The 27,567-nt window shown below is 46.9% G+C and overlaps 2 protein-coding genes across 10 annotated transcripts in view; one reads left to right on the top strand and one right to left on the bottom strand.

The window, feature by feature from the left end:
* Positions 1-8,301, top strand: part of RASAL2 (RAS protein activator like 2) — a 376,611-nt gene extending 368,310 nt beyond the window's left edge. For all 9 annotated transcript variants that reach the window (XM_003824773.6, XM_034941343.3, XM_034941338.3 and 6 more), the window contains one exon: positions 136-8,301. In XM_003824773.6, the coding sequence (XP_003824821.5) occupies positions 136-300 (165 nt within the window). In that variant the 3' untranslated portion in view covers positions 301-8,301. The remainder of the gene's footprint in view (positions 1-135) is intronic.
* Positions 6,321-24,037, bottom strand: CLEC20A (C-type lectin domain containing 20A). The gene is made up of 8 exons (XM_055111151.3): positions 23,973-24,037; positions 21,522-21,878; positions 19,562-19,627; positions 17,140-17,505; positions 15,567-15,665; positions 10,238-10,345; positions 9,376-9,461; positions 6,321-6,696 (listed from the first exon to the last, which is right to left on the bottom strand). Exons 1-8 carry the CDS (start codon positions 24,010-24,012, stop codon positions 6,616-6,618), a joined length of 1,203 nt encoding a protein of 400 aa, XP_054967126.1. The 5' UTR covers positions 24,013-24,037; the 3' UTR covers positions 6,321-6,615.
* Between the last annotated feature and the right edge of the window lie 3,530 nt (positions 24,038-27,567).

Here is a 27,567-nt window from a genome sequence, read left to right as displayed (position 1 = left end):
CAGAGACGTTCCATTTGTCTGGGAAGCACCATGCATACAACTGTTTGAGAGAAAGCACTGGACTAGTCATTCAGTAAAGAAAGCGTGTTACCTCCTGCCTGTAGCCTGAATAAAGCCATTATTGGTGTGTTGTAGGAAAAACGGATCGTGTCCCTGGATTCAGCCAACACCAGACTGATGAGCGCGCTGACCCAAGTGAAGGAGCGGTACAGCATGCAGGTCCGCAATGGCATCTCCCCCACCAACCCCACCAAGCTTTCCATCACGGAGAATGGTGAATTCAAAAACAGCAGCTGCTGACGGGCTTTGTGAATAGATAGACTGTGGAAGGAGACAGAAGGAAATTGACCCACTCTCCTATCTCCAGACCTTTACCTAGCCCCTCCAGGTTTACAGAATGTTGCTACTTCACAATGGCGATGTGGTGAGAAACTCCTGAATGAAGAAAGGAACTTTGTCTTTCAGGGCATAAGGCGGCGACTTCCAAGGTCAATGCTTTTCCCCCACATCTCTATGTACATAGGGAACTTAGTTCTGGGCCATGTACAGAAAATATCACTGTAATATACCAAAAGGAAGTTAATAATGTAGATTACCTTTTTGATTATTGCTATTTTTATTATTGTTTTCCTCTTGTTGAAAGCACTGCAGTTGTTACAGGAAGTAAAGTAGGAACTGTTGTGTGAGCGAGACATGAGCCTGTAGGTTCAGTAGGTAGAGACCAAGCATCTATCTGATAGAAGCACATGGAGTGCAATAGGACATTGTGAGAAGGAATTTTTCAGGGATTCATCTACTAGTTTAAAAACCCCACTCTGGCCCCCTTGTCCTTTCAGAAAACATGCAAATACCAAGATCCATACAAAACAATAATTTATTCCACTGATCAACCAAGACTGGTTCTGGTTGGACAGCTAATCTGATTTGGGGATTCACTGTTTCAGAGGACACAGACAAAAGCTGTTGCATCAAAACTGGACTTTAGGAGTAATTTCTATTGAACTCCTGTCAATATGTTTATTTCCTCTGTCTACAGCAGATGGGAGTCTTCTCTTTTAGATAGGGGCTTTTTGTTTTTAACCCCAATTGTAATAAAGGGTGTTCTTTTTCCTCTTTAGAGTTTACAAAACTATAAATATTTGTGTCTCCACATACCATCTTCATCTTCACACATTCACTGTGCTTTCCTCCCCATAGTGGGAGCTGTCATCACCAACAGGGTTTACTCTCCCCTGGAGAGGTTATTTAAATAGCTGTCCATAAGCCATACAGATCAACACCCTTTCTTCCATACAGAAAAGGGCTAACCATACCACAGCTGGAATCTCTGAATATTTCCTATTAAAAATTTTTTCTATGTGTTGTTATAATTTTTGTTTGGGATAAAGACTCTATCCATTGTACTAGCAAATCTATGGGGGGTAATTTTATCTCCATCTTTAACTTTTAAAGTACTTCTTCCCCTTATCCCCTCAATAAAGAAAGGAAATCCAAATTTGAAGCATCACTCTCTTAAAAGAAAAAAGAAAAAGAAAATAATGGAAAGTGTCAGGATGGCACATTCCAATTATTATTCCCATGCTCGTAGATCTGACAATAATGACCCAATTTCAACACTTGTCATCCATAGCCTTATTATTATAGAACAGAAAAAGTCATGGAAACGAATTCATTTCCTTTTTTCCAGAGGTGTGCAATGTCATCTTGAATGCAACCTTGATTACCAGAAGTATGGAAGGTTACATGTTAAACAGACATTATATATACAAATATATATATAATATATATTCACACATATGTACATATAACTGCACAAATAGGAAAAGTTCATGCCTTCTATGCTGTTCAGATATAATGTTAAAAGGGTCTCAAACCTCTTTAAGCAAGATCTAAGTAGTTGTTTTATATTGAGAAAGCAACAATGTTTCTCGAATAAGTTGATGTTGATTTTAAATTATAAGCTTTAAAGAATTTTTTTTCTAGAAAAAGGGGATGGAAAAAAAAGGACCTGAGGGAGCCATATGCATCAAGTGAGTGTTTCTCCATAACAGAATATTTATAAGAGAACATGTATAGTGCCCTCTTTTGAGTGATGCCGACAGACACCAAGCCCTCCTTTTCACCAAGTCCCAGGCTTGCATTCCAGCCTCTTGAGCTCTGCCCTCTCTCAGGTGGATCTTTGTGTTGGACCTTACGTTTCAGCAACCTCACCATGGCCACATAACCCACAACCTTTTAAAACAGTTTCTTTCATAGCAATCCCTGTTTCTGCCAGACAGAGATCTAAAATGGGAGTTTCTCACTGTGTTTATCTGATCTGCACACTTTATATCCAGCTGTTTTGGCACTTTTATGTTTTCTTCACCTTTGGTATGTGTTTTGCAAATTCTTACACCTTCTCTCCAAGCGGAGGGCACACTGTGGTCAAAATCACTTATTTTATTAGGAAAAAGAGGTAACTGTTCCAAAGTGTAGTGTCCTTTGTTGAAGGAGGAGGGATGTAAGCATAGATTTGTTCTTGTTTCTGGCTATTCTCAGCTCAAGCCATGTTTAATTCATTCTTTGTAAAAGCCTTCAATTGTGCCACAGAAAACCTGGTAAGAGAATTGTCAGTTTCATTGGCCATAAGTATGTAATGTGGGTGATGTCTTGCCATTGAGGTTTGGAAGCTCTTAAGTGCCGATTATGGATTACAGAGGGCTGATAAAATTACTTATATTGGGAATTGAGAGAAGCCCCAAAAAATCAAATGTGCTTTTGATGGATAGAGTGTATCTTATTAGCATTATGGGAGCTCCTTAGAGGGCTGTCTTCACTGAAAGATTTAATGCCCAAAACATTTGGACAGATTATGCAGCCTTCTACTACCAGGTTATCTTGAATGAAGAAGAAATAGTAAAAAATAATAATAATAGAGCATTACAAATAAGCTAAAAGTTCAGAGTTGCTGATAGATGTTAAATGTTAAGTTATCCTGTGAGCCTACTCCTGTCCAACCTTTTTTCTCAGTATTTCTTTAGAGAATGCTGCAATCTGTATAAGTTACTCTGAAGGATTTTTTAAGAAGAGAAGCCACCAACAGGTGATAATTTTTATGGAGATGTTTCTTAATTGGCTTTCCCTCAGTTCAAGTAGGTAAATAACTTTGTTTGCTGGGAGGAGGTACATGGCTGAAGAGAGGCAAATAGATTAAGATAGCAATGTCTTGCACTTCCTGTTTCCCTCAAAACAACACCACATTGTGGGGCGCAGGATAGATCAGGGTTGAGTGGAATTTGGAATTCAGGTGAAGTGCTTGTAAAGTGCATGTCTAGCTGACAACAGACTTGACCATTAATGAGGACAGTGTTGGTAGGAGTCAGAAAAGAGCTTCATATTCCCCTTTTATATTACTGAAGCAATAAGCAATCTGAGCTGAAGCAGCAAAAAGAGTCACATTTCCATCAGGTCATCATATTCCCTGAGTCTCTGCAGTAAAAGCCATGTCAGAGGGGAGATTGTAACTAGGTAACTATAACAAGCACTTGAGCACTTACCATGTTCCAAGCACTATCACCAAGGTACTGTTTGGGTTTATGGCAGTCTAACGGTAAGAAAAATGTGGTAAAATGAGGTAATCATGCTGCTATAGCTTTTTGCTTTTTTTCATATAGTATCAAGTTGGTCAAAATTAGCTTTCTCTGACTGGTCTGCTTCCGTGTTTCTCTGTGATGGTGTTAAGATTATGAAAGAAAAAGAAGATTACCTAAGACTGCTACAAGCGTTAACTATATGCCCTTAAGAATGAGCTTGACTTTGGAAGTAAAGCTTTTCAGATCTTAGTCTACCCAGGGCCTTTGTTGATGGGTCTGTGGTTCTGTAGACCCCTGGCTTTCACTGTGTTCTCAGAGGTACACCAGATTGAGAGCAGAGTTCTTCTTTGGAAGTCCCAGAGCAAAATAACTGCCATCAAGTGAGTTTGCATTCGTATTTGTTTCCCCTTCCATAGAGGGTTAGTTTTAGTTACCTCTAGCTTGGAGTTCCTGAGAAGGCTGGTTATAGGACTGAGCGTGGGAAAGGAACCCTCTTCAGGATTACCTCAGTCCCATCAGTCTACCCCATTGTGACATTGAGCCCAACACACGCTTGACACCAGACTAGACTTGTCACAGGGCCAAACCCAACAGCCACATGCCATAGCTTCACTGCATTTTCAGCTACACCTTTGGAGGCCACCTTCTCCTAACAACTGTGGAAAGCCAGAAGGGCTCCCTTCTCCATTCTCCTTCCCTTTTTCAAGTCTAATAGTGAAATCTCCTGCTTACCCCAGCAGTAAATAGTTGCCTTCCTACCCCTTACCTGGGGGCCGATAATTTGAGATACTTCATTTTTTCAATGCGTCAGTTGAAGGATTTAGTTTCTTAAAAGCAAGAAATGTTGGAGTGTTGAATTTTTAAATAGAATCTCTTTTCATGTTTGAATGATTGTTATTAGTTCTAGAAGCATTCTCGTCATGACGCGATTATGTATACTCTTGGGTTTAGGAAGGACAAAAGTGATGAAATTTGCATGAGATAGAATAAATATCTTAGGAGGAGTGAAAGAACCTGAGGAAGAGACACGACCCTAAGGGAATGAATGCATAAGCAGTCTTCTCAGTAGTCCAGAGTTTCCAGGAAACAGGAATATTTATATCCCTTGCCCACTCTTAAAATACATAGATACATAAAAAGGCAGTCTCTGTAGACAACACATGCACACACCCACACAAAACATAATTCCTGGGGCTTCCTTTTTCTGAATGTTAATCCATTTTATCGAGCAGTGATTCCCAAACTTTGAGATTTTCAGATTTTATGCTCTCGTTTGTTAGATTTTATGACAGTCATTCTATCATCCTAAAAAATGTACTATATGTGTTATATGTATATATAAGTTAAAGCAACTTGAAATTGACTTGGTTTGGCATTGTCTCAAGAACCCTAGATATCATTATTGATACCATGGGGAATCATAGAAATAAAGTTGAATATCATTGATCTGAGAGTAGGATCCAGAAATAAGTAGTTTCAGTTCCTGATCAGTTAAGCCTCAAGTGTTTGAGTAACCAACACAGCAAGACTTGGGAAATGCAGTGAGCACCCGAGGAAAGGAAAGTGGTAGTCTTTGCCTGCATTTCAGCATGCATTTTCCTTTCCTACTCAGTTGCTATCTTCCACTTAAATACCCTCATTTGACCCTAGGAAGTTTTTTGTTTTTTTTTTTAGTTTGAGACTTAAAACCAGATTTATTTGTTGTTGTAGAGAGATTTCCACAGAAGTTGTGTTTTAGGGACCTCCATCATCTTTGTGGGGGTACAGATATTTATGTGTAAATATCATTTTATGTGATTTCCAAATTTTCGAGGGAAACATTTCAATTCCCAGTTCAACAAAAGGTTAAATACTAATTGACTCAATGACCACCTTCAGAAAAGTTAAATAGTAAATTAGGTTAAATTTTGACTGGTGCTTAGACATTTCCTAGTTATATTAACTTAAGCAGACAGCAGCACATTAACCTGAGTTACACCTGTGAGGAAATGACCTTCTAAATTCGATTTTGTTTTTCATCTCCAGGGCCTTAATAAGAGTGTGTTAACACATGACTATTTTACAATGATAGCTCTAAATAATTTATTTTTTATTTCAAGAAAGAGAAATACACCTTAGAAAAACAAAACCCAAGATTTTATTTTATTTTTAAAGCCATATTTTTGTGCTAGTAGCATTTAGATTATTCCGTATGTGAGATCCATATCAGCATTTCATTACCTGGGTTTGTTCTAAAGAAGATTTATTTTTGTTCTGTGAATAATTTTTGACAGTTCTTGTACATGTACAGATATAGATACGTTTGAGGTCTTTTATTGATATTCCTACAAAGAATACAAATAAACTTTAACTTTAAACATTTCAGACTAAAGTTGCTACTATATTTGACATATTGCTGTCTTCTAGCATGCACCTGGGTGACTAGGACACTTGAAGAGAAACAAGAAAGGAAATGTATGCCGGAATATTCTTCTAAAAATATATTTTAACATTAAGAACAGTCTGTCCTAGAATGTCCCAACTTCCATGTAATAAGATTTCAATTTAGGAAAAATAACTAGCATTAGCATGTATTGTGATAAAACTGTTACTTTCGAATTCTGCAGAATTTGAAATCTCTTTAATAACTTGTGACAGGTAAAGAAAGTTTCATCTGGTTTATTAGGAAATGTAGCCCCACTTAGCTTCCTAGACCACTACCATCCTCTTGTAATTTTCCAGTTAGATTAATGGGGTTTGTTTTCAGGATTTTTGATGTTTGGTTCAGGTTTTTTATTTTAATTTCTTAATAGAAGTTCATTTGTCATTCCCAACATGATTGTTCCCAAATACACCCATCTTCTCCTGCATCCCTGTTTCATTCTGTAAAATCCAGGGATGCAGGTTTCATGTGTAGTCTTGTTTTGTGTTAGTTGTAGGTCTGTGCTTTTTGGCACATGTCGAGTTCTTCCTAATCTTGTTCTACTAGGGATTAAAAAATTAAAATTTACTCAAAATCCAGAGAAGATTGCATGAAACAGAAACTGCATATCCAAGAATTGTGCTATTTTTTGTTCACTTCGAAGCTGACCCATTTCAGTCTAAATTGTTCGTGACCTAATGTAAGCTTTAAGACTTCCTGGATCTGAAACATCAAAAAGAGAGAAAGTGTTGATGCGGTCTTTTTACTTCATGGTCCTCTTAGCCCTAAACTATCCATCCGTATACCCTTTATGCATATCCATACCCTGTAATTGTTTTTAGCCTCCCTCCAGCTGCCTGACTTTTTTTATTAGCATTTTACCAGTAGGAAAATACATAAATTAATTTTGTTAGCAAAAAAAAATTTAATGACAAAGAACACTAAAACAGATGACTAAATCAGTGGTTTTTCAATCCTGATTGTTCATCAGAATCACTGGAGAGTTGTTTTAAAAAAAGAAAAAAAAGAAAAAAAACAGAGGAGTACCTCCTGAGCTCCACCATTGAACAATTAAATAGAATCTCTCTAAGGATTGGGCCTGGCCAGGCTTTTTTTTTTTTTTTTTTTTTTTTTTCTTTTTAACCTTGCCAGGGGATTCCGAAGAGCCAGGGGGTAAGAAACACTAGTCCAAATCAAGCTGTGAGCACTGTGCGTAGGTGTCTTAAAATGTTTTCTGTCCCCAATCCTGAAACTGGGGTAAGTTGGTTACAGGTGTTTCCTTCCCTTCTATTTGGAATGTAAAATTCTACTAAAACTGACAATATATACTCAGCCTTCCCCCACATACACCTTGTCCCCACCAATCTGTCCTTTAAGTCTGTGAGGTAGAAATTCTCTCCATTAACATGGTCATCCCATTTATGGAATAGATACATTCTGACAAAGCTGACCAGAAGATGGAATTCCCTATTTCGACCTCAGTTTCCCCACTGGCTTCAATTTAAAGCAGAAAGTAGGGGGCTTCTGGTTTGGAGTCAGAAGCTTCAATGAGTACACCCCTTGAGGAGTGCTGAAGGGCCCCGGCCAGAATCAAATATGCTACATTTGACTTTAAAGAGTAAACAACGGTGGCTCACGCCTGTAATCCCAGCACTTTGGGAGGCCAAGGCAGGTGGATCACAAGGTCAGGAGATCGAGACCATCCTGGCTAACATGGTGAAACCCCATCTCTACTGAAAATACAAAAAATTAGCCAGGCGTGGTGGCGGGCACCTGTAGTCCCAGCTACTCGGGAGGCTGAGGCAGGAGCATGGGGTGAACTCAGGAGGTGGAGCTTGCAGTGAGCTGAGATCACGCCACTGCACTCCAGCCTGGGCAACAGAGCAAGACTCCGTCTCAAAAAAATAAAAATTAAAAAAAAAAGTAAACAACATAGAGAACTCAAAGTTCCTTTGTCTACCTCCACCACCCCCCACCAAAAAAAAAGGCCCTTAACTACATTTGACTTTAAGGAATAAACATAAGAGAACTCAGAAATCCTTTGTCTCTCCCCACCCAAAAAAAAAAAAGAAAAGGTTCTTAACTTTTCTTGACCTAATATTCAGCACTGAAGTCTTATTACTTGAAACTTATCAGATGCTAAATTACACCATTCATACTTATTGTTCTTTCAATAGCAAAATGTACTGAAAGCTCTCCAGTCCCCCCTCCACTCCTGGCAAGCATGCAGTCACGTGCTCGTGTGAATTTTCCAAAATCATGAGCATTTTGTAAGATTCAGTTGGTTCTATGAAATTACAATAAAGAGTATTGTATATTTTATTATAATTTGTAAATTGTGTGCTATACATTCTTTATATCAGTAAAATTTATAATAAACACATATACATTATATACTCACACACACATATTACTGGTCTTTCTAGAAACTTGATTTTGTGAAATTCTAGAATGAATTCCCAGGGTGATATTTGTTTGGCCTATGAATAAATTGCAATGAACTAACAGGTAAATGCCAATGTTTCCTTGTCTGTAAAATTAAGATTGTGGCTAAATGGTGTATAGGGTACTCTCTAGCACTGACATTCTGTGGTTATTATCTGATATAATTGAGAAATGTGTCCTTAGACTATGTTCAAAAATCGGCTTGAAGCTTTTCTCTCAGTATTTAGGAACAATTCTTCCTCCACAGTCTCCCATGGCACAGTAGTTTTTAAGAACCAAAAAAAATAAAGTCTGGAACAAATGTATATTCAGAACACTACAGTGATAATGTTGATAATAATAATAGCTGGCCAGGCATAGTGGCTCACGCTTATAATCCCAGCCCTTTGGGAGGCTGAGGCAGGAGTATTGCTTGAGCCCAAGAATTGGAGGTTGCAGTGAGCTATAATCACACCATTGCACTCCAGCCAAGGTGGACAAAGCAAGACCCTGACTCAAAAATAATAGCTAATGTTTATTGAGCACCAACTATGTGTCAGATTATTTGCTAAGCACTTTATATGGAATATATCATTTAATCATAACACCAACCATGTGAGTTAGGCATTATTATTATCATTCTTATTTCAGGAGGAAACTGAGGCTCAGAAAGACTAAGTTACTTGCCCAAAGCTACACAATGGATAAGGGCAAAACTAAGACCCACGCTCAGATCCCTCTGACTGTGCTGTCTTGACCAAAAAAAAAAAAAAAAAAAAAGCTTAGGAAAGACATTGGAGAGGGTAAGAAAAGATCTTGCCACATAATCAGCTTGTCACCATGAGCCAAAGTGATGGCAGTGGAACAAGATGAGGTCATATTCCACAGGTTTTCCACCTTAATATATTGGTTTTTATAAGATTGTCTTGCAATGTCCAATCATCTGATCAGAATTAGAAGAGTGGGCAGAAGTCTCACCTGTCTCAGAAATTGGTCTTTCATCTCTTCTGGGTCCATCAGAGTTGAGATGGTAAAGTCTGCTTTCAAGATTCCAAAAGGGTGCCCTGAAAAAGAAAGTGCTACCTGTTTGGGGGGATATTATCCTATTTCCATTTCAAGTTCTTAGCAGTCAGGAGCACCCAGTGGACACCATAGATGCTACATGTTGATTTGGGATTTCAAGAAGAAGAAAGAAACTGCTGAGCAGAAGAATGCTCAGCCACAATTAGGGTTAACCAATTAGTGGCTGAAAAAAGAGTCCCATGCTTTGGGTAATGCGAAGTCTTCCACAGCCTGGCTACCCATCAGGCAATTATTTTCTTTTTTGTTTCTTCTGTATTTTTCTCCTTACTTTTAATCCAGTAAGTAGATACTCCACACCATGCCGGAAATACTCATCTCTCCTTGAGCTCCCCACCACAGAAAATTCTAAAGAAGTTCTCTGACTTTTTAAATAAATCCAGCCTTTGCCCATGAGCCATCCATAATCATTACAGGAACTACAATCTCATAATAAGACTATATTTGCATTGCATTTTATTGTTTATGAAGTTTATAGTTATCTCATTGGGTGCTCACAACAACGCTGTGATATAGGCAGGGTAGTTTTTACCACATCCCCTTCACAGAAGAGAAATAGAAATTCAGAAACTTGTCCCCTAAGTTTTCATAATAGTCATGGAGCATAAACTAGAATCCACCTCTTTATTACTATCCCTATTCCCAACATTTCATGCTGTCTTTCATGAAAAGGTCTCAAGGGCCCTGTGCCAAGGAGTGACTGTCCAGATTTAACTGCTCCACTGGTAAGAGTAGGAACTTGGTAGACAGAAGCAGTTACCTGATTTTTGTGCTGATGTTTTTTCTTTAGATTCTGAACTCAGATGTTGGGCCTCCGTGGCAGCAGCTGTATCTCTTCTATCAGTGCCACTCCCTACACTGGCCACAGCTACAGGAGGGGAAAATAAAAGATTTATTGCAAATACAACCAGGAGTAAGGTGGCCTGATATTGGTGACTGCCCCTGAGCTAAAAGACAGGCAAGGACAGCCACTGCTAGGCACACAGTTGCTGCAGAAGCCAGCGATATGGGAAGCTCAATTCCTGCCAATCCCTGACTCATCCCTACAGGCTCTTTTAACCCAGCACTTGAGTTGCTACACCATCATCTTTCAGAAAGCCCCCCTGGCAGCAGGACCTGTGGGGCTTCGGCAATGTTAGGAGGTTTTTCCTCATCAAATTTTTTTTGTTCAGTAGCCTGTGCTCCAAAGGGCCTAATGTCCTTATTTTGTCTGCCAGCTACACAAAGCCCCCACCATGGCACCCAGGGACCCTCAACATCGCCATCTCCATCCCAAACCAAGTTCAGGCTCTCCCCCAGCACCCCCTCTCTTCCTGTATGGCTGGCCATGCCCGGAGGCGCTCCAGCCAGAGACCCTGGTGTCCTCAGCGGCTCCCTTGCTCCGTCTCACCTGCTCTCATGTTCAGTCACCAAAGTCCTGTCAGTGCCTTGCAGATGTCTTATTTTTTCAAATATGGAAATAATCCTTTTATTTGGAATATATTATTGTAAAATATGTAAGCAAATTTGTCCCCTCCCCAACCCAGGGACACCCATGATTAACACTTTGCTGTAGAAGGTCCTTCACACTCACGAATTTGTTAATTTGAATGTGTAAAGATCTCCCTTGTTCTCTTTAAAGGCTGCATAGTAGTATTTCACTGAATGTACCATAACTTATTTAACCAATCTGCTTTCAGTGGACATTACGTTGTTTCCACCTTTTCACTGTAATAAACAATGCCGCAACAAACAACCGTGTGTGTGGAAGGTGCATATATATGTGTGTACCTCATATTACTATTTCCTTAATCAATTTCCAAGGGTAGAATTTCTGTACGAAAGATTATGCACATGTTAAAACTGACGCAAATTCTGATACCAGAGTGGTAGCCCCAGTCGGCATACCTACTGTGCCAAGATCACTGTTTTTCCCACATTCTCAGCATTATTACCTTTCAAATCTTTGCCACACTGTTAAGTACAAAAATACATTTTAAAACTGCATCTTTTGGCTAGGTGTCATGGCTCACACCTGTAATCTCAACACTGGGAGGGTGAGGCAGGAGGATCACTTGAGGCCAGGAGTTCAAGGTCGGCTGTGCAACATGACGAGATCCTGTCTTTAAAAAAAAAAAATTAGCCAGGCGTGGTGGTGTATGCATATAGTTCTAGCTACTTGGGAGGGTGAGGCGGGAGAATCGCTTGAACCCAGGAGTTCAAGGCTGCAGTGAGCTATGATCATACCACTGCTCTCCAGCCTGGGCAACAGAGTGAGACCTTGTCTCTGAAAACAAAAACAAAACAAAAAGCAAAAAAAAGTAAGCATCTTTATAAACTTTGCATTTGTGTGAGTCAGTGAACAAAGCTGAGCATTTTTTAAAATGTATTTGTATTGGTACTTCAGTTAACGTCACTTGTGAACAATGTAAAATCAATTCGCTGTCATGTCCCTTCCCACTCCAGTGCTCCAGAACAGGCCTGGGTTCCACCCACCCAGACTGTGCAATATTCTTTCCCCACACACACGTTTCCTGTCTCTCCTTTTCTGATTGGCCACCCCTTCAAAGGCCTCTTTCCCCACCCAAAGCATAAATTTCTTTAATAAAGTGGATAAATGTGTAAAATTCAGAAACACAGAAGAGGAGGAAACATCTGTATTTTCATCCCCTGAATATAGTCACTGTTAACATTGTCACACATCTCCTTCCAGACTTGATTCCTAAGCATTGCTATTTCCTTTCAGCCTTGTTGTGACTGTATTATGTACATAACATTGATAATGCTTTTTTCATTTAGCACCCTAATACAAGCATTGTCCTACATCATCCTAACCACCTTGCTTCTGGAAACTACAGATCTGAGCATTTTGCTCACCTGCTGTAAACCTCTGATGGCTCCATTGGCTGGGGGATCAAGTCCTTCAGATTTTGCCACCCAGTGTACCCCTTTCTCCTCATCCCCTGCCACTCCCTTCCCCACTATGTGGCCTACACCAGTCGCATCAAACTGCTTGTCATTCCCAAGCAAACCATACAGTTTGACATCTGTCTTTACCCATGCTGTTCCTTCTGCCAGGAAGAACTTTCTGTACTTTTCTGCCAGATGAAATCCTCCACTGTTACACCTTCTATCCTATTACCACCTTCCAGGCAGAAGGAAATGAATTGCCTTCCTGCCACAGCTCTTGGTTCACACTTCTGGTGCAGCACTTTCCAAATCGTCCTGACTGTCTCCATTAGTTCCTATGAGACGATGTGCTTCTAAAAACAGGAAACAGCCCTGCTCATCTTGGTATCCACAGTTCAATGCCTTCTTCAAAACAAGTACTCAGGAAATTATCGTCAAATTAAATCATCTACCAATGTGCACTATCCTAGTCCCCAGAGAGATACAAAGAAGTACAGAACAGCCCCTGCCCTGTGAGATTCTGCAATCTCAATAATTCATAATTGTAATCATTTATAATTAATAAAATGAGAATGAGGCCAGATCCATCTATTAAGGTAAGGAGAGAGGTGGGAGAAGGAATGAGTCACTAAACATTTCACTAGAGAACTGAGATTAAAATGGTAATAACTACCATTTATTGAGTGTCTGCCAGATGCCAGGCACTGAGAGATGAGAAAAATAAGGTTCAGAGAAGTTAGGAAACTTGCATAAGGCCACACAGTAGGTACTGGAGCCAATATTCCAACTCTTGACTGTCAGACTCTTGCTTTTAGAACCAAAATGGATTATTTCTCCCCCAGATCACCCCACTTCACCTCCATTTCCATCCTAAATTACCCAGGGAGGACGAGACAGTGAGCTGGCTCTGGCCAGACAGGACCCCTGTAGGATGCGCTGGAATGCAGCCGGAGTGGGGAGACTGTGGCCCAGCACACAACGCGCCCACACCACACCCCACCTCTCATCCTCAACTCCCTGGCCTGCACCCTACTCATGGAAGCCAGGCCTGGTCGCCCCAAGAGAGGAACTCCCCGAGATGCTTGGGCCTGCCTGGGGTGGAGGTCCTAATTTCCAGCGACGCAGACAGGCACCTGTTTGGGGCCCTGGCCAGCTCCCAGCTGCCTCCGGGCGGGTGTTTTGGCTCAGGGCTGCAGAGTCAGGGGGTGCAGTTGTCCTCTGGGGCACAGCTGGGCTCCCTAAGCCAAACGAGTCCGAGATGCTTTCTTTGGTCCCCAGAGAGCTCCCTTGAGCCTGGGAGCCGAGGCCCCGGCTGGATGTGGCAGACCCAGGGGGTGCTGCTATCCTGGGAGTAGCTGGGGCATCGTGGGTGGCATCGAGTGTGGGGCTCGAAGCGGAGGCCAGAAAAGTCGCAGTTACTTCCTGGGGGACAGAGAGGCTCCCCCGAGAGGCCGCAGCAGGGCTGGAGGGCTGGGACGCCGAGGGCGCAGGGTGGGAAGACGCACTCTGGGCAGTGACCGGCGGCATCCTGGGTCCTTCCGCGGGAACCAAGGTGCCCCCCGGGGCCGCGAGGTTGGCCGGAGGGCCGGGTGTTACCGCCTCTTGGGGCTGGAGGGCCGCTGGGCCCGCGGAGGCGGAAGCGCGCGAGTAGGAAGTGCGGAGGTCGGGCTCGCCGGGCTCCGGGCTGCCCCTCTGAGTGAGCCGCGCTGCTGAAGCCGGGCCCTGCGAGGCGCCCACGGGGCCGGTGCTGGTCCCTAGGGCCAGAGAGAAGACTTCTGTTGGGTCCGCTGCGCCCGGGACCCCTCCCAAAGCCGAGGGCGCCGAGGAGTGGCTTCGCGCGCTGGCTCCCCGGGCCTGTGCCTCTTCCACGCCTGGCCTTGCCCACCCAGTGCAGACAGGGGCGAGCAGGGAGGGCCTCCTGAACCCAATAGCGCGGCCCAGGTGGCCAGTGAGCCTGGGGCAGCCAGGCAGGTGCCAGGATAGACCTTAGATGAGAAGACAGGCTGTCACCCAGCTTCTGACCCAAATCTGATCACGGCTACCAGCCTGGGCTCTGTCGCCTTCAGGGTGAGGTCCCTTAGTGACTCACAGAGGGCCCGGCCGGCAGGATCTGGGCTCCCACACTCTCCAGCGCTGACTGTCCCCACCCCACCTGCAGCTCCTTCCATCTGCAGTCCTCACCCAGCCACGCACCCCCACTCCACTTTGCAAGCTAAATCCTTCTCATCCTTCCAATAGTTATAAAGTCACCTCCTCTGGGAAATCCCCTGGACAATTACAGGGGGGGCTGCTCCCCTTCTCAGCGTCCCCACCACGCCTGTGCCTATACCAAGCACCAGCCTCTTCCCAACTGGCTGTGAGCGCCTTCAGAACAAGCCTTCCCTTTTCGTTGTGTCCCCAAAATCTTGCCTGGTGGCTGTGCCCGGGCTAGCACAGGACTCCATCCACACTTCCTAATGAGTGAATGAACGAGGCTCTGCTCGACCTTGATCAAGTGCCCTCACTTTTCTGTGTCCTCAAAAAAAGACAATAATCCCTTTGTGTGATATAGGAATCTGTAAGGAGGCCAGGAAAACGGTGATTTTGCCCTCAATTACTCTAGTTAGCCTCAGAACTCTTGGGAAGTAAAATGAGGTAACAGCTGTGAAGATGTTTCAGAAATTTTAAAATGCTATAGGAATGCTGTCACTGTCCTTCCCAGCCACCTCCCCATACATAATGCCAACAGCTCATCATCCCTCATCCTCTCCCTGCAGAGGAGCCTGCAATTCCGAGGGACTTTGCGGTGCTTCCCTCTGGATGCTGAGCCTCAGGACCTCTCTGATGATTCTTCCTCAGGAACACTGCTCAGGCATCTTCCCCTCCACCTCCCCCAGCGCCTCATCCTCTCACCTGAGAGACCGTACGGCCTCTCCTGGGTCTCCTGGCCCTGGAGCTGCAAGTTCAGTGGCCCAATTCCAGGAAAAGGGAGTTTGATGTGGCCCAGTCCTCCTTCCCCAACCCTGGCTGGACCAGCAGGGTGGGGAGTGGAGGGAAACTCCCCTCTGCGTAAGTGGCCCTTGACTGCCACCCCCTTAGCTCACCCCTTTTCTAGGCATACACTGGCCGTTCTAGGAGGTGCTTATGGGGCCTGCAAGCCAGCCTTGCCACTTCCCCAGACCCTGAAGACCCAGATCCAGCCAAGGGCAGGCTCAAAGCACCTCTGCCTGGCCTGGGAGTTGTTTCCTCTGTCATTTCTGTGGGGGAAGTGTGGAAGAGTGGAGGCAACTCTGCTGATGTCCGGTGTCCAGTGGAGGGGTCTGCAAGAAAACAGAGTGAGTGTGAGGGCAGGGTCTGCAACACCCAGCAGGTGAGTGGCCACCCCAGGCTCTGATGGCCCCGCATTTGGTTGCCCATCATGGTAGCCAAACTCAGGAGGGCGCAGTTGTTGTACATCTACCGTGTGCCAATCCCTGCAGGAGACACATTCACCATCTCCAATCCTCACAGCAAGCAGCTCCTCAGGGAGGAAGAGCATCTTTATGGATAAGGATCATGCGTCTCATCAAATCCAAAACACAAAAAGAAACAGCCAAGGACAAGCAAATCCACAGAAACAGAAAATAGGTTTGTGGTTGCCGGTGGGGCGGAGAGGGAATGACTTCTACTGGGTAAGGGGTTTCTTTGAGGTGGGGGGGGCGGTGATGAAAATGTCCTAAAATCAGATTAGTGATGATAGTTGGACAACCTTGTGAATATTCTAAAAGCCACTGCATTGTACCCTTTAAAAAGGTAAATTTTGGCTGGGTGCGGTGGCTCATGCCTGTAATTCCAACACCTTGGGAGTCCAAGGTGGGTGGATCACTTGAGGTCAGGAGTTCAAGACCAGCCTGGCTAACATGGCAAAACCCTGTTTCTACCAAAAATACAAAAATTAGTCAGGCGTGGTAGTGGGCACCTGTAACCCCAGCTACTTGGGAGGCTGAAGCGTGAGAATTGCTTGAACCCAGGAGGTGGAGGTTGCAGTGAGCTGAGAAGGACCACTGCACTCCAGCCTGGATGACAGAGCGAGACTCTGTCTCAAAAATTAATTAATTAATTAATTTAATTAAATAAAAAATAAGGTAAATTTTAAGGTGGGAATTATATCTCAACGAAACTTACAAAAAAGAGAGAGGTGGGGAATGAGGAAGGGAGGAAGGAGAGAAGGAAAGGGCAAGGCAGAAGGACGCCCATCACACAGGATGTGGGCACCAGGCAGGTTTGGGATCCCATGCATTCACAGGGACAGAACAATAACAATGGCTCCCGTCCACCGGGGCCCACTCTGTGCCAGAGTTTCTACTCTGCCCCTTACATTCACTTTCTCATTCAGCTCTCAAAGACATCCTATGAGGTGGGTGCCACCAATTCATTTTGTTCAGTGTATTTCAGAGATGAGGAAAAGGAGGCTCCGAGATGCTGCCCACCTTATTTCTGTAAAGTCTGATTCCAAAGCCCAGACTCTTAACTTCATTGTCCAATAACGCATTGCTCTTGCTAATTGCCACTGCCCTAAGGCTGGATGGAATCCGTTCCATTATTTAAAGATTCCCAGAATTAAAATAATACAACTTCCTCACAAGTTTATAGTGCAAGGATCTCAGGAGCCTGCTCCAGAACTCAGTTACCCCTCAGAGTCTGGAAGTGCTTCCTTGGGTCTATCCTCAATGTCATCTGCTGCCAAGTAAACCCATTTCCCATCTCATTCTATCCTCAATGGGCCGAGGGCCAGCAAGAGCAGACTTCACTCACCATAGAAGCAGATGAAGGGCAGCAGGGAAGAGCAGTTCACTGAGTACACTTTTGGGGAGTAGGTCATATAGATGCCAAGAGCTGTGCACAGTCCTCTCACCATCATCGGCACCTGCAGCCAGGAGGGGATGCTGGCCCCCAGGTCACTGGACCAGCTCAGAGATCCAGAGTTTGCATTGAGGTAGAGGCCAATCCAGGCTTCAGTCTCACTCATGATGGATCTCAAGGCCTCCTTGCCTGTCTCATCCGTCACCATCTGCAGGTCGGCCAGATCCGTGTGGTGGCTGCGGCAGTACAGCAGGGCCGAGGACCATGTCATCACTTGGTCAAATCGCATGAAGCTCTGACCACTGATCTGGACCACAGCTGGGGTCAAAGAATGTGGAGATCACTGGCCTGAGGGCCTGGATATCTGACAGCCCAGGCTTCATCACCCTTGGGGATAGAATTTTGGTCTGACATGGGCCCTTGTCCCTGGTCCTTGAGTGTTAGGTTTGATCAAAACAACAATTTTATAGGTAGACTAAATACCAGGATGGAAGAATGGATGAGATAGTATAGCAGCAGGTGGGGGAAACATTAGGGAAAGCAGAGCTTAAGAGTTCTTGTAGCTATATGGCCTCACAAGTTCAGTTTAAGTCCTAATTTCTTCATCTATACAATGGGAAAATAATAGTACCTAAGGTCAGGATTACATGAAATCACATATGCAAATGGTTTAGCACAGTGATATATTAATAGTAAGCACTTGGCAAGATGGTAGTGACCATTTCGGGGGAGATTATGAGGAAGACAGAACAATCTTGGTTTGGGGCCACCCTCCAGTGTGATTTCTAGGGGTGGTGCCTGCCCCCACTGGCTCTCGGGCGAATCCAGGGCTGAGCAGAATAGATGAACTGTGTGATGTTCCTAGGCTCACCGTGCCTGGAGAGCCAGGGAGAAGAGGCCAGCCTGGAGGGATGGGCCTGGTGGACAGGAGGCAGAGCAGGCTCAGTGGCCTTGCCTTCTGGGGAGCCCAGACAGACTGAGATGCTATCCTCCCACAACCACCACTGCCAGTCCCTGCCTGAGGCTGGACTGGGCCAGGTCCTGAGGTAGGACAGGCCCAGCCTACCCTGCCCATCGCCGGTGCAGCACATAAGCCCACACATCTGAGATTCCAGACAATGGAAGATTGCAAACGACGTGAGTGGCTGGGACTTGACCTGAGGCATTGATTCCGGAGGCCCGGAAGATGAAACACTCCTGTTTGCTGAGTGGGGAGTCACATCCTCAGATTCAAATGGAGCCTCCCAAACTCAGACATGAGCCTTTCACCTAAGCCCATCAAGATTTGCCTCCAATTTCCCTAACATTTTCCCTATCTAAACAGATTTTTTTAAGTTACTCTTGATTAAACCCCTAGTATGTGCCAGCCCTGAGCTATGCATGTGGCCTGTGTCATCTTTGAAAACCCCACTACCATCCTGAGAAGTTGGTGTCATTAACCTCAGTTCACAGATGAGGAAAAGGAGGCTCAGGGAGGCGACAACCTGCCCGAACTCAGGCCATACTAGAGATTCGAACATGGGAAGCCCACGCCATCTTCACTCTACAACTCTGTACTCCATACCATGCAGAAAACCCACTCTACAGAGCAGATTGAGTGAGTATATTGCCTCTGTCATAGATCTTCTCCATATCAGATAGGAAGAAACTTTTTAAAAGATACCAATGCAGTAATACCAGAGGGGACTATTTCAGAGAAGCCGCCCCACCCCTAGATGGATGAGCAGGTACTTGGGCTGTGAAAAGGAACCACCCTGTCCCCAACCCCAGAGTGAGAGCTGGGCTGCAGCCAAGGGCCCATCCACTGTCTGATTCTAGTCTGTGATTGGAGACCTTGAGCCAGTCAGCCTCCCCTCTGGGCCCATCAGAATAATAAAGACAATGGCAGGCTCGGTGGCTCATACCTGTAATCCCAGCACTTTGGGAGGCCCAGGCAGGTGGATCGCTAGAGCCCAGGAGTTCGAGACCAGCCTGAGCAACATGGCAAAACCCCATCTCTACTAAAAATACAAAAAATTAGCTGGGCATGGTGGCATGTGCCTGTAGTACCAGCTACTCAGGAGGCTGAGGCAGGAGGATCAGCCACCGGGAATGTCGGGTGAGCTGTGAGTGTGCCACTGTACTCCAGCCTGGGAGACAGAATGAGACCATCCATGTCTTAAAAAAATAAAAAATAAAAATAAAGACATTGACTCTCCCCATGGGGTTCAGCCAGGGGGCAGCAAATTCTGGAAATCCCTCCTGGACAGCCAGGCAGAAATCAGGGGAACAGAGGGGACCCAGGGGTGGAGATCCTGCTGGCTGGTCTCGGTGGAGAGATCCAAGGCAAAACAAGCCAAATTCCCAGAAAAGGGAATGGGGAGCAGGTATGTACCTGGCTTTGGAGAGATGGTCAGGCTGAGAGAGGGCTTCGTGGAGATGAGGTGCCCGACGTCAGGGTCTGTAAAACAGAAACAGACCACGAGTTATGGGGAGGCCCAGGATCCTCTGCAGGCAGGAGCTGTCCAGTTATAGCCGGGAAAACCTAGCTCAGGGGCAGACAGGCTGGTCCATCCCTTTCCACATCGATTCAATCCAATCAATAAATACTGGGCACCTATTGTGTCGCAGACGCTATTCTACACCCTGGGAAAAAATGGCAGAAATAAGACAAGCGGAGTCCTTGCTCTTGAAGAGAATATGAGAAAGAGCAAATCTTGTAGAGAGGCGGGAGGAGCTGCCCAAGCACAGCCACGACAAAGGTTCTGCAGTGAGAAGGAGCCAAAGGAATTAATGTGGCTGGGACAGGAGTAGGAGATGAGGCCAAAGAGGGGAGGCGAGGCCTGATGGCTAAAGGAGGACAGGATTCTAAGTGCTGCCAGATCCTCCTGATTCTTTTGTTTACAGGGAAGTGACCTGATTTACCTTTTTAAAAGCTCACTGTGTGTAGAGAACAGACTTTAGGGGTCAAGGGCAGACCCAGAAGAGAGACAGCGCTGACTTGACCCCACGTGCTAGCAGCAGAGGTGCAGAGCTGGAGAGAGGTGAGGGGTCAGGACCCATCTTGGTGGAGTGTGGGGACAGTGTGGGGAGCAGGAGACAACCCCATACGCACACCCCTCCCTTTGCAGGCCTCCTGGTCCCAGGCACACTCACCACCCCTGGGAATCTCCTTACTCCCTTGGGAACCCAGCATTTAAATCTAGGCAGCCACCACCTGCTACTTCTCAGGGTCCCGGGGCAGGCACCACGTGGCCATGTTGGGCACATGTTGAGGTTGGTCCTCCATAACCTTATTTGAGAGGTGAGGATGGCACAGAGTTGGACTGAGCCTTGGCTGACAGAGGGAGAAGCAGGAAGTGACACTCTTACCGGGCAAGTGCTGTGCACGCCACAACCAGCCCACGTATGATCTTCCCAACAGCAACAAGACAGGAGTCAGAGGCACCGGCAGCCAGGACAGAGAGGGGCCCGGTGGAGCACAAGGAGGGGGCTGCTGTTCTCCAACAGCTGGAGCCTTGCGCATGGCGTAACGATGGTGGATTTCCCGCAAAGATGCCCGAGGAGTTGGCTCCCACTGCCCACTTAGCGGGAAGCAGGGGATCTCCCAGAGGGCGGCCGCTCCCCTCCTGCCCAGTTCTGAGACCCTAACCATCCACCTGTGCTTCATGAGAAGAAGACAGTGAATTCTGCTCTTGCTTCTGCATAGGTACACATGCATCCCCCCAACCCCAGCCTGTCTTTCCCTCTTGGCTTCCTTTCTTTTTCTCCTTCCCCCAAATCCTTAATTGGAAAGAAAGGAAATTTCCAGATTTTATTTGTATTCTATCCTGTCTTGCACCCATTTTTTCTAATGAGGTCTTCGAATAGGGGTGCAGAGGAGATAGAAATAGAGGCCACAGAGAGAAAGTGATGTGGCAAAAAGAGTAAAGTCATGACCAGTTATCCTCTGAAAGGGTGCTTCTCTCTCTGTCTCTCCCCGCCCCATCATTTGCTATTGAAAACCAACCCTGGGCCAGGCCCAGTGGCTCATGCCTATAATCCCAGCACTTTGGGAGACTTGAGGCAGGAGGATCATTTGAAGGCAAGAATTTGAGACCAGCCTGGGCAACATAGCAAGACCCTGTCTCTATTAAGGTTGGTTTTTTGTTTGTTTTGTTTTGTTTTTTAATTAGCCAGGTATGGTGGCATGCACCTGTAGTCCCAGCTGCTCAGGAGGCTGCGGCAAGAGAATCACTTGAGCCCAGGAGTTGGAGGTTACAGTGAGCTATGATCACACCACTGCACTCCAGCCTGGGCAACAGAGTGAGGACCCTGGGGGAAAGACCAAGCCTGAAATATGAATGTGAACACACCATAGTAGCAGAGGAAGGGCTTCTGGGCTGTGCAGGAGGCAGCCCCTATGCTGGGTAATTTCAGCCAAGTGTACAGCGTGGCACAGAAGCCCACCCCAAATTCGGGTAGCTTCTGGCCCCACTCCAGGGCTGTGAAGGTGGAGCCGCTGGACCATCTCAGGCCAGAAGTGCTTGCGTCAAAGAAGAGGCCAATCCAAGCCGGGGTGCTGGTCATGAGGGAGTAGAGCTTCCACAGGCCACTTGGCTGCAGGTCAGCGAGGTCTGTGTAGTGCAGCCGGCAGTGCTGCTGGGCGTCGTACCAGCTCAGCGCCTCCTTCACCAGAACCAAGTCCCTCTTACTGCTCACCAGCTGCAGGGCTGGAGCAGGAGAGGCTGTCACAGCATGGCTGTCCCCACCCCAGCCCCTAGTCCTCAAAGAGCTTTCAGCCACACTCGGGTGGGCCTCCCCAGCCTCTTCCCGCCCACTCTGCGCTTCGCCGCTGGCCCACCAGTCATATCCAGCTCTACCTCCCAGCCTTGGCACAAGCTGTTCTCCTGTTCTTGAAGAGCCGGCCACCTCCTCCAGCTCCCTCAACCCACGATTCCTATTCTCCCATTCCCTCATCTCCCCAGTCCCTTTGCCCAGCTAACTCCTCACCCTTCTGCCCCATCCTTTCTACAGAAAAGGTGAGGTGCCTTTCCTACATGCTGCAGTGCAACTTTGTTAGTGCTTGATAACAATAGACAATGCTTGCTGAGCACCTGCCATGTGCCATCAGCTCAAGGAATTCTTCCAGCTGCCTAAGATATCACTCTGTTTTACAAATGAAGGAACCAAGTCACAGAGAGTTAAAGAGGCACAGCCAAGGTCACTCAGTGGGAAGGAATACAGCCCAGACTCAAGTACCCTGGGCAGGCTCTCAGCTCCAGGCCCATATCCATGGCAGGGCACTGCCCCTCCACCAGGGGCTCATAACCAGAGCTGCAAGCTGGAGTCACCTAGGAAGCTTTTCAAATATACCAATTTCCAGGCCCACCCTAAAGCAAAGATCTGCTGATGGGACTAGCATCAGGATTTTTTAAAAGCTATCAGGGAAGAGACCTTTTTGCTTGTCTGTCTGTATCACCTGGTATAGGCAACTTAGGAGCAAAGAACGAGCCTCATTCATTATATTCCCAGGGCCCAGCGCAATGCCAGCCACATCACAAGGGCTCAATGTATTGAAAAGGAAGGAAGAGAAGGGAAGGAAGGAAGGAAAGAAGGAAGGAAGGGAGGGAGGGAGGAAGGAAAGAGAGGGAGGAACTAATGAGCAAATCAAACGTCTCCCAGGAAGCCACCCCAAGCCCCAAGATCTGTGTTCCTTCCTTCCTTGACTCCACCCTCTTGGTCCCAGTAAATGCGGTTGGTCCAGGGCTGCTCTGTCTGCCCAGGCCCTGCCTATGGAGGGAGGCAGAGAAGAATGAAGGGCTTGGTGCTGGGACCTTGGGGGTCTGGGCCACAAGGAACCCTTCAAGCTAAATGCCCCAGGAGAGGAGAATGAGACTGGAGAGCTGGGCACAGGCCGTGGCATGGAAGCCAGGGGCCAGGGCTGAGGAGGCACTTGCCAAGGAGCACAAGCTCCTCACACCCACCGTAGGGGAGGATGCTTCCTGTCACTGAGAAAAGCATTCTGCTTATTTTTTTTAATGACTGGCTGTGGCCCGCATAATTGATTTTAGGACGGTGTCCACCCCTGGCCCCCCAGCCCCATGCAGGGCGCCCCTCCCGCCGGCCTCTCCAGCCCCACCCAGGAGCCTCTAGTCAGTTCCATGGCCTTGAACTTAGCCCTTCTCTGCTTGCCTGCCGACACCTGGGCCCAAGAACCCTCTACCCTCGGCAGTCCCCACATGCCCCCACTCTGCAGCCAGAGGGCCTAAGACCTGACCACCCACCGTCACGTGGGTCGCAGCCATGGGGCCCTGCGCCCTCCCCTCCCACCTGCATCAGCAGCTGCCACCCTCCAAGCCAGGGTTTTTCCTGGCTTTCTTGGTGGCTCCTTCTCCCCCTCAGGCTCACCCACGGCTCCCTTTCTCCGAGAACCCTTGCCGCCCCCTGGTCCACAGACCCCCACAACGCCCGTCCCTGTCCGCACCCCGGTGATGTCCTTCCCTGCATTGCACATGCTTCTGAAGTGACCTGCACAGCCGTCTCTTTGAGGAATGTCTTAGCCCTGCTAGAAAGAAAGCTGCTGGAGCCGCACTGTTTCTGACTGCTGCCTTCTGGACGCTGGCTGAGTACTGTCTGGTTAGGGGCGATGAGGGCGAAGCTCCCTTCCCAACCCTGTTCTGAGGGTTGAAAAGCATTCATTTCTTTCCACCTTGCCTCCCTCCAACCTGGAAATCTGGGAACTTCAGGGGTGTGCCCCCTTCCCTCAGCCTCTAGCCCGGGGGAGCATGGAGCCAGGCACCCTCCTCCAGGTTGGGGGGCCTCACCTGCTGCGCAGAAGGAGAGCAGCAGCGCCCGGGGCAGCATGGCTGGGCACTGGCTGGGCGATCGCTGGGTGCTGGCTCGGCACGGGACAAGACCCCGGAGCTGGCGGGGACTGTAGAAGAGGCTGCATCTGACCTTCTGGCCTTTTATTCCTTGCTGTTTACTCTCTTCCTCTTTGCTACACAAACTGCTGGATTTTACTAAACAAATACTTATCCAGTGTCTGTTGCTGCCAGCAGGGTGTGAGGTGCTGGAGATGCAGCCTGGAGGATGCGGAAGAGATCCCTGTGTGGGGGTTCAGAAAACAGTGTCCCAAAATGAAGGCCCCAGAAGCACAAGTTTTTCTCTTACCTTCTCCTGCCTTCCTGTCTCTCAGCCCCACTCTCCCCAAGGCCAGCCATAGGAACTAGAACCCCTTTTCGCCAAAGCCAGCCATAAAACCTAAAAATATTACTCTAACTTGCCCTTGCCTGGCTGTGTAGAAACTGGCTGTAAAGAAATGATCTGAAGGGATCATCGTTTGACTGTAGGTCATGAGACCCCCCATTCCAGAGAGGGCCCTGCTCCACGCCCAGAAGGAAGGACTTCATGCTCAGAGGGGCCAAGAAGAATCCAGACCCACAGGCCTGGCTGGGTTTCCCCACTCAGTCTATTCACATTAGATCAGACCCTTTGTGTCCAATCATATTTCTACACAGCTGCCCACACTTTGTTGAACCTAAGCATAAAAATGAACAATTTCTCCCTCTATCATTGGGTCTTCATTCTGAAGGCTCCCGGGGACACATGTTTAATAAATTTGTATGACTTTCCTCCAATTAATCTGCCTTTTGCAAGTTGATTTTTCAGAGCATCTTCAGAGGTCCTCCTGCAACTTAGGAGGAAGGCAACATGGATCTGGTAATTAATAAGCAGATCGGGGAGGGAAGGAACCCATCCTTGGGGCTGGCTGCTGGGGGAGAAAGAGAGTAGGGTAGCAGAGGGCAGGGTGAGGCTAGACCCCTTGGGTCCTCAGGGTCAGAGGAGCAAGGGGCAGAAAGGAAGGATGGGGAAGAAGGGGGTGAGGAGGGAGAAGAAGCTGGAAATTGTGGACCAGGCAGGCTTTGCTAGACTCACCCCCTACCCCTCCTCACAGCAACCACATGACATGAGGGAGAGGGCTGTCATTTTCACTGGCTCACAGGGGAGAAACTGTGGCTCAGAGAAGTGAAACAGCATGCTCAGGACTACACTGCAGGCAGAGGTGAGACAGTATTCAAGCTTAGGTTGAATACTAAAAGCTTTTCAGTGAATACACTGAAAAGCATGAGGTTGGGAGGTGATGGCCCCGACAAGTTCTGCTTCCGCACGGTCAGAGACCCCCAGGCCCAGTCTAGGCTCTGGCTTCAAAATTAAGCACAGGACTGGGCTGGGCACAGTGGCATGCACCTATAGCCCCAGGACTTTGAGAAACCGAGGTAGGAGGGTTGTTTGTGCCCAGGAATTTGAGACCAGCCTAGGCAACATAGTGAGACTCCATCTCCACAAAAATTAAAAATTAACCAGGCTTGGTGGTGCATGTCTGTAGTCCCAGCTACTCAGTAGGCTGAGACAGGAGGATTGCTTGAGCATGGGAGGTTAAGGCTGCAGTGAGTTGTGATTGTACCACTGTACTCCAGCCTGGGAGACAGGGCGAGACCCTGTCTCTAAAATAAATAAATAAATAAATAAATAAATAAATAAATAAATAAATAAATAAACAAGTAAAACAAAAATAAAGTGCAGGACTGGAGGCCTAGGCACTTTCTCTGGGGAACCAAAAACAGCTTGCTTGTGTTCTCTCTCTCTCTCCATAACATCAAACATGCTGTTTAGGCCCAGAGCCCTCTCTGTTGGCCTAAGGGCGAAGACTTTCAGGAACACAGTCTGGAAGGCTCTCTTTTTTCCTACCCCCCACCCCTTCTCACCCTTCCCTGATGGAAGGGCAATCGGCCCCTCTGAATGGGCAAAAGAGAAAGAGGGGAAAATTTGTTAATGCAGCCACAAAAATGTCCTGCCACAGTATTCTCTCGTGCAGCAATGGCCTCGGATAACTTCCTCCCAGAAGCAGGTCCTGCTTGTGTCAGGGCCTCCCAGGACCAGTCTCTGGGGACAGAAGAGAACCTGACAATCCTGACCTGGAAGATGCTGCCCTGCCAGCCACCTTTTCATTTGGCCACTCCCCCAGGCGTCTCCCTCAAGTCTCTCCAGGAAGGGCCCTGCAGCCTCACCCCAGCTCAGGCCCAGCACTCCCTGAGGGCAGCACTTGGAACTCCAGGCTGAAATTCCACGTGCCTTCCTGACTGTGAGCTCCTTGAGAGCAGGGACTGTGCCAAAGTCACAAAGCACTCGCCTTTCACAAGCCCAACAAAACCTTTCAATAAATGGCAAGCATTATGGTTATCATTAGTAGCTGTGATGGTTAATATCGAGTGTCGACTTGATTGGATTGAAGGATACAAAGTATTGATCCTGGGTGTGTCTGTGAGGGTGTTGCCAGAGGAGATTAACATTTGAGTCAGCTGAACTGGGAAAGGCAGACACACCCTCAATCTGGGTAGGCAGAATCTAATCAACTGCCAGCGCGGCCAGAATAAAAGCAGGCAGAAGAACACGGAAAAACTAGACTGGCTTGGCCTCAACATAGATCGCTCTCCCGTGCTCGATGCTTCCTCCCCTTGAACATCGGACTCCGAGTTCTTCAGCTTTGGGATTTGGACTGGCCTCCTTTTTCCTCAGCTTGCAGATGGCCTATTGTTGGACTTCACCTTGTGATCGTGTGAGTCAATACTCCGTAATAAACTCCCCTTTATGCTGGGCGTGGTGGCTCACGCCTGTAATCCCAGCACTTTGGGAGGCCGAGATGGGCAGATCACAGGGTCAGGAGATCGAGACCATCCTGGCTAACACAGTGAAACCCCGTCTCTACTAAAAATACAAAAAATTAGCCAGGTGTGGTGGCAGGCGCCTGTAGTTCCAGCTACTCAGGAGGCTGAGGCAGGAGAATGGCGTGAACCTGGGAGGCGGAGCTTGCAGTGAGCCGAGATCGCGCCTCTGCACTCCAGCCTGGGGGTCAGAGCGAGACTCCGTCTCGAAAATAAATAAATAAAATAAACTCCCCTTTATATATACATCTATCCTGTTAGTTCTGTCCCTCTAGAGAACCCTGACTAATACAGTAGCATTTGCTATTATTATTCTCTTTAGATTGCAGCTTCTACGCAGTGCTCTGCCTGGTACATAGAGACCTTAAATACATGAATGAAGGAGATGGCTTGAACAAGACACAGAGGGCCGATGGTGAGGGCGGGGGAGGACAGCCTTGGCGCCCAGTGTGTGAGTTACATTGGTGGCTGTGCCAGGAAATCTAGGCAAGGGTCAAAGGAACCAAGAGTGAGGGAGGAGCAGGCTTCCTAAGCGGCCCAGGAACAAACACTTGGTTTGCATGAGCTACAGGAAGCCAGATGGTTCAGGGAAACTCCCAGCCACTCTTTTCCTATCCCCGAACATGGGAAGGCCATTTTTACCCAGGCTTAAAGAACCCTTCTTTATAGACAGACAACTTTCACTTTCCTACAA

The sequence above is a fragment of the Pan paniscus genome, chromosome 1 (assembly GCF_029289425.2).
Source record: "Pan paniscus chromosome 1, NHGRI_mPanPan1-v2.0_pri, whole genome shotgun sequence".
NCBI lineage: Eukaryota > Metazoa > Chordata > Mammalia > Primates > Hominidae > Pan > Pan paniscus.
The sequence above is the reverse complement of the archived record's forward strand: the minus strand, read 5'-3'. Positions and strand labels throughout refer to the sequence as shown.

What these genes read in the sequence shown, in the direction of transcription:
- CLEC20A (XM_055111151.3), bottom strand. Translation starts at nt 24,012, where the DNA reads ATGCTGCCCCGGGCGCTGCTGCTCTCCTTCTGCGCAGCAG. An exon ending in AACTCCCAGGCCAGGCAGAG is followed by an intron (nt 10,346 to 15,566) that starts GTGCTTTGAGCC and finishes CCCCTCCTGTAG; the next exon opens with CTGTGGCCAGTGTAGGGAGT. An exon ending in AAGACCAATTTCTGAGACAG is followed by an intron (nt 6,697 to 9,375) that starts GTGAGACTTCTG and finishes TTGATGTTTCAG; the next exon opens with ATCCAGGAAGTCTTAAAGCT.